Below are 7,184 nucleotides of genomic sequence, written 5' to 3' on the forward strand. Positions count from 1 at the left end.
GTCTTTGGGGCCAAACCCCTCCCCTGAGATGGACTAAACCCAGAGTTTGAAGTGGGCAGGGAAACTGTGCGATCTAAGTTCCCAAGCTTTATCAATTTGATCAAGACAGTTTCCATATTTCTTATTAATAAAACAACTGTTTCTTAACCCTTGAGTGGCCACAGGTTGAAAGGGGAGAAGGATCTCCTTTACCATGAAGTGAGAGAAAGTTCAGGCAGCTAAAGAAGCAAGTCTTCGCTCTAGGGTGCTTGCTGCCTGAAAGAAATGTAAATGTGCACGATTGGTTAATTGAATTGGCAAATGTCAGGCTGCTTGAGGGGCAGTAGAGGTTTTAATTGAGAGAATCTGGAATTTTTCTTTTTGAAGGAAACCTATGAAAAAGGTTTGCACTAGCTACAATCGGCGCATTACTAAAACAGAACTGTTGAAAGCACTGTATATGTACGACATACTTGTTCACAATTTGCGATGGCCTGTGTGCAATCTATCTTATACTGTGTGTAATACTTGTTTTAAATTAACTTAGTTTGTTGTGCTTTCTGTCACAGGCTATTTTCCCAGAACACTGCTCAGGATTAAAATCAGTGGCTGCCTGGGTACACCCACTGATATCTGAAGTGATCATAATAACCAACCAAAATATCCTGACACAATGGATTTAAGTTGTATGTATTCTTCATTTGGGGTGTGCATTATATTTTATATGCAGTTATTTGTAGGTGAAACGGTAACAAAGTATACTTTTGGTTACGTCTCTAATCCCGCTTCCACACTTGTAGTCACGCCTCCCATTGCACTCAGAATCAGAGTTTTCATGCTTTTCTTTATGCACTTTGACTGCTGACTACACCTTGATGGTGTCTTTAATGTGTGTCACTTTAACTGTCCTACCATATACAAATATATTATTACTTAAACACTATAATTAAAAAGAAATGTATTTATTGTGATTATTATTGTCATATATTGCATGGGAGTTCTAAATCTACAGCCTCAATCTGAAATAAGTCTTGACTGCTCAGCCAAGTTACTATTGAAGACTCAGGATTGTGAAGAGAACTACAGGGTAATTCTATAGGAATATAGAAAGTACCAAAGGGTGTGGGGTGCCAATGCTGCATGACAGAACCCAACATAAATAATACTGATTAAACCCTGGCTGCCCAAGCAAAGTCTCTACATGGGTCCTCTATAAATACTTGTACAGTCAGTTGTGGAAAAAGACCTTGTTCCCACAGAGCCCTGTTCCCTCTAGGTATTAGAGTAAAAAATGTTCAAGCTTACGCGTTAAGAATTTTCAATTCTATTAAGGACACGGAGGCGAGGATTATGCTTCTCTTTCTAGCTTTATTTTCCACAGCAGCCAATGAGAGAAGAACAATATCAAAACTACATATCCCATAAGTCCAAGCATACAAAATGATCATAGAGAACATACTATAAAACATCAAGAGGCCATAACACTTCCTCTTTCTTTGCGATAATACAGTCAGTAAAAGTCACTAAAACAACTTGATCCAATCGAACAATACAATCCAAATCCACCGTAGAATCTCCGGAACTGGGTAGATGTAGCCATCCTGCTCTGAACCTCCTTAGAGCGAAGAATTTCAACTCTGATCCCCTCCTAAGAGGAAAAACAAATAAAACTAATAATAGTATGTGTTATAGAAACATTGTATACACTATTACAAGCATTCATAAAATTACAGGGTGGGCAAACAATGAGACATCAATGAAAAGAGTACTTAACTCGTAAGCAGAAGTCTTATTGTCTTGGGAGGGATAATCCTCGCCTCCGTGTCCTTAATAGAATTGAAAATTCTTAATGCGTAAGCTTGAAATTTTTTTATTCTATGTCAGGACCGGAGGCTCAGATTATGCTCGTTCAAAGCTGATCCACCACAATCGACGCAATGTCCACAATGGGTTTATGATAGAAGGTTTTAAACGTAGATTCAGACGACCAGTCTGCCGCCCTCATAATATCCTCCAACCTCATGCCTAAGCTAAAGGATTTTGAAGCCATAGCACCCCAAACTGAATGAGCTCCGAACATGGAGACATCAATTCCCGCTTCAGAAAGAAGCCACCTGATCCATCTGGCTAGAGTAGCGGACGACACTGGTTTAAAGGGTTTTTGAATAGCAATCAGCAATTGACCTGCCCGGTCTGCACGAAATTTCTCTGTAGCCGCTTCGTAGGCTTTCAAACATTGCACCACGCACAATTTGGGGTTATGCGGGAAAGCCGTATACGAAGCTGAACTGGTACCCGTCTTTGTCCGTTTGGAGATAGAAAAAATGACTCCCGAAGGAGAAAAAATCCTGCCTTGCAAATCAAGGGAACGAACATCCGAAACTCTTTTGCATGAGATGAGACATAACAAGAGGGTGAGTTTGGCCGAGAGTTGCTTACGAGAAAGCAATTCGTTATCTGGCCAAGAGGAAATGAATGTAAGAACCACATTGACGTCCCACAAAGAAGTATACCTGGGACGCGGAGGATTCGACAGTCGAATGCCCCTGATGAGTTTGCAGACAATATTGTGCTCACCAACCGGTTTGCCTTGAACAGGGGAATGACCGGCAGAAATGGCAGATCTATAATTATTGATAGACCTGAAAGCTAGGCCTGAAGCCGCCAGAGAAGCCAGGAAATTGATGACTAGACTGACATCCGCACTAAAGGGATCGGAACTCCGTTCCGCACACCAATGACTCCATCGTTTCCAAGCCGAAGCATATCGCTTGAGGGTCCCAGGGGACCAGGCTTGGAGGATGAATTTAGCAGCTTGTTCTGAAATGCCTGGCAGGAACCAATGACGCCTGAGATTTTCCAAGCTACCAGAAGAAGCTTGCCCTGTGCTATCAACGGATGTGGAGACCCCAGAGGGTCCCGGAGAAGATCCTGAAGAGGAGGAATTAGGAGAGGGAAATCGCACAGGAGATCGAGCGCCAAAGGAAACCATGCCTGAGCCCTCCAAAGAGGAGCGATCAGCACAATCTCTATTCCCAGTCGGCGCACCTGGGCAAGAACTCGAGGAATCATGCTGAACGGTGGGAACGCATATGCTCGATGGGGAGACCAGTCCTGGAGAAAGGCGTCGGTGGCCATCGCTTCCGGGTCTGGTCTCCAACTGAAGAATAGAGGAAGCTGCCGATTCAATCTCGAGGCAAAGAGATCTATCGACAGAGGGCCCCATCTGAGGTTGAGAGAGGCAAATACTTTGGGAGCAGCATCCAGTCGCTGGAATCCCGGAGAAATCTGGAATTCCAATCGGCCACGGTGTTGCGAGTTCCAGGAAGGTACTCCGCAATCACCGATATCCGATGTTGAAGGCAATACTGCCAGAAATCCTTGGCGATGCGGGTTAAGCTCGGAGATCTGGTACCCCCCAGCTTGTTTACATACCTGACCGCGGATATGTTGTCCATCCTCAGAAGAATGCAACAATCCGCTTTCAGAGGAGACACACTGCGTATTGCAAAGGAACCGGCCAGAAGCTCCAGGCAGTTGATGTGGAGGTGGAGTTCCTCCTCCGACCAACGGCCCCCGGTGGTCACTTCCCCGCATCGGGCTCCCCAGCCCCATCTGCTGGCATCTGATTCCAGAATGACATCTGGGGCAGAACCGAAGATGGCTCGACCATTCCATGCCTCCATGTGCTCTAACCACCAGGTTATCTCTGAGCGAGCCTCCGGATTCAGGGGAACCAGATCTGTGTAAGACAAGCCCTTCTGAAGATGAGAGATCTTGAGCCGTTGAAGGGCTCTGTAATGAAGGGGACCCGGGAAAATAGCCTGGATCGACGATGATAAAAGACCCACCATCCTGGCTAAGCTCCTCAAGGACACCATCTGTCTGGACAGAAGCAGGCGCAACTCCTTCTTGATATTGCGCACTTTCTGAGGAGGAAGGAATAACTGAGCTGACACCGAGTCTATCCTGAACCCGAGAAACTCGATCTGTTGGGATGGATGGAGACAAGATTTGGGTTGATTGATTATGAAACCCAGATCCTGGAGTAACTGAATCGTCCAAGATAAGTGGACCTGCAGGCGAAGGGGATCCTGCGCCATAATTATCAGGTCGTCGAGGTATACTATCAAGCGCACACCTCTTGCCCAAAGGGATTCCACTACAGGCCTCATAACCTTGGTGAAGCACCACGGAGCGGAGGAAAGCCAGAAGGGAAGAACCTGAAACTCGAAACACTGGTCTTGCCACAGAAACTGAAGGAAACGCCGATGAGGGGGAAAAATAGGGATACTTAGGTAAGCGTCCTTTAAATCTAGACGCACTAACCAATCCGCTTCCTGCTGGATGTCCCTGAGAAGATGGATACCCTCCATCTTGAAGTGTCTGTAAACTAACCAGGCATTGAATTCCTTGAGGTTCAGGACTAAACGCGAACCTCCCCCTTTCTTGTCTACCAAGAAGATAGGACTCAGGAAACCCCTGGGATGGGGAACAGCTCTGCAAATAGCCCCTTTTTTGAGGAGAGCCTGAACCTCGGAGTCTATGATGCCGATATCTTGATGGGAAAAACGGGGAAGGGGAGGGGGACTGTCTTGAACAGGGGTCTGGTAAAATTCCAATCGAAACCCTTGCACGGTCTGCAACAGCCACGGGTCTCTGGATAACTTTTGCCATTCTGTTAAGCAAGATTGAACCCTCCCCCAAGAACCACTTCTGACGGTTGTATTAGTCTCACCTGAAGTGGCGTGATCCTGAGCGTCTCCCTGTTGGGCTCTGGAGAAAGACTTGCGGAAGCGACCTCTACCTCCACGGGGACGCGTGGGGTAGAAGGTAGAGCTTGTTTGTTGCTCCCTGTAGAAACCACGCCCTCTGGAGAGGGCCTCGCGACGAGGGCCTTGATAGAAGGATCGGCCAGACGAACGCCCCCGCAGGCGCCCGGCCCTCCGAAAAAGAGCCTCTTTAAACACCTTTTTTAACGACAACTGCACTTTGTCCATGGTGTTGAAAGTCGCCGCAAATTTGGCCAGATCTTTGATGAAAGGGGCCCCAAACAGAAGTCCCTGGGCCACCGGACCCGCCTCTGAGGATGCGAGCTCCGTAAGTTGAGGGTCAATCCGCATGAGGATGGAACGCCTCCTCTCTGTAGACAAAGCCACATTGGCATTACCCAAGTGGCAGATGGCCCGTTGAGCCCATCCAACTAGAATGTCCGGATCAATCGGGGACTGCGACTCCTTGGCCACATAAGCCATCTCCAAAATGTTGGCTAAAGGGCCCGAGAGGTCGAGAAGCTTGTCCTGACAAGCGCGCCAAGCTCGGTCGAGCCACTTCTTTGGATCTTTCGCCCATTTTTTTAAAAAGGTGACCATCGTAGGGTCTACCTCCGGCGTATCCGTAACACTTTCCTCCAGATCAGGGTGAGGGCATTCCGACCGAAGCCGGGATCTTACCTCCTTGTCGAAACTAGCCCTGATATGTTTCTGGAGATATTCGGCCACCTCGGGCGGAGGGACCCAGCTCGAAGAGCGAGGATGGACTATCTCTTCTGGGCTGAAAGTCAGCACTTTAGGAGCCTTGGAAGGAGGTGCGCTGGAAGAATTCGACTTTTTGCGCTTACCTGCGCTAGACTTGGGACCAAGATCCTGCTCAGAGTCAGATCCTGAAGATTTTGGAGGAGGCCGGTCGAAATCCGAACTGAACGCTTCTTGAGCCTGGGAAAAACTATACCCATGGTCTTCCTGAATGGACGATGCCAATTTCTTGAAAATCTCAGAATGAGGCCAAGATTTTGCCTTCGCCTTACCCTTAGAGGTAGAAGGTTGGTCTGAGAGGGCCTCCTCAGATGACGCAATAGGGGGCAACCAGCCCTTCTGGCACGCAAACTTCTCAAAATGTACCGAGAGGGGGCCCAAAGCCCTCTCCAAAGCATTATTTATGGACATCTGGACCGTATTGCCCAAAGCGCCAGCCAGCGTCTCATCAAACAAGGGAAACTGGTCCCCAAAATATTCTTCCTCTTCATACTCATATGAATGGGCCATCTTTACACTGCCACGCCGGGAACGTGGATTCAGGGAAAAATTCAAACACGTAACACACGTGAAATAGGGGTAGCCAAAGACTACAGTAAGGGGGAGTGCGCACCCCAGCAGGCTGAAAGCAGTAGAGAATTATTTCAAAACTGCTGAAATTAAATTTGTTTGAGTGTGGAGGGAGCCAGCCTGCAGCATTCTAGGCAGCGCCTAATTTAATTGTACAGCCCTGGTCCGGGGATCGCAGGGCGTCAGGGAGTAAGTATATGGTGCTCCGGCAGGGCGAGGCGGCAATAAAAGGTAAGAAAATCCAAGCGCCGGAGAGGTCCGAGGAAACTAGCCCGATCGCGTCTTTCCGTTGCACTGACAGCGCGTCCAATAAGGACGGTCGTCAGGGCAACGAGAAAAACGCGGGCGCCTGAAGGGAAAGCGCGCGCAACGGGCAGAGAGCGCGCTAAGCGCCTGCCGTCAACAACGCCTCACCGGAGCCCCCAAAAGTCGGGCGAGCCGACACTCCCGCTCCCGCTCCACTGAAGCAATCAAATAAGCGGCGCGCGCTGAGAAAAAATCAGTAATAACAATCAGTAATAAATCACAAAATCAAGGACACAAAAAGAGTACTTAGCTGACTGCGGAAGCAGCAAAGAAAGAGGAAGTGTTATGGCCTCTTGATGTTTTATAGTATGTTCTCTATGATCATTTTGTATGCTTGGACTTATGGGATATGTAGTTTTGATATTGTTCTTCTCTCATTGGCTGCTGTGGAAAATAAAGCTAGAAAGAGAAGCATAATCTGAGCCTCCGGTCCTGACATAGAATTGTAATTCCCTAGAAAATCCACTAAGTCCTGGAGGGGTCTTCTTTGTGCTTTTTGTAGTATAGGTCTAGCACTCTTGCAATGCCACTCCTCATAATGGATAGAGCACCACCTGGGGTAGTGCGTCATTTAGGGCCAAGGCCTTGGCACTATTCTGGCGTCACACTGGCTGAAATGTCTTCTGCCCCCTCGCCTCGCAAGACGAGGAAGTGGAAGGAAATTGAGAGTTGTGTTAGAGACACGTCACTTATGCCCTCAGCTCCAGTTGGGGTATTTATGTGCCCAATTCCTAGCCTCTGCCTTTTGTGCAGAGAGTGTGACAACTGTGGGGGACCATATCAAAGTCTGCGGCA

At 47.8% G+C, this 7,184-nt stretch overlaps 1 protein-coding gene across 1 annotated transcript; it reads right to left on the bottom strand.

The window, feature by feature from the left end:
- Window positions 1–1,888: 1,888 nt before the first annotated feature.
- Window positions 1,889–2,971, bottom strand: LOC138293829 (integrase/recombinase xerD homolog). Its single transcript, XM_069233148.1, has one exon. The coding sequence runs from the start codon at window positions 2,969–2,971 to the stop codon at window positions 1,889–1,891; it is 1,083 nt and encodes a 360-aa protein (XP_069089249.1).
- Window positions 2,972–7,184: the final 4,213 nt, after the last annotated feature.

Source organism: Pleurodeles waltl, chromosome 4_2 (genome assembly GCF_031143425.1).
Source record: "Pleurodeles waltl isolate 20211129_DDA chromosome 4_2, aPleWal1.hap1.20221129, whole genome shotgun sequence".
In the NCBI taxonomy this organism is placed as follows: domain Eukaryota; kingdom Metazoa; phylum Chordata; class Amphibia; order Caudata; family Salamandridae; genus Pleurodeles; species Pleurodeles waltl.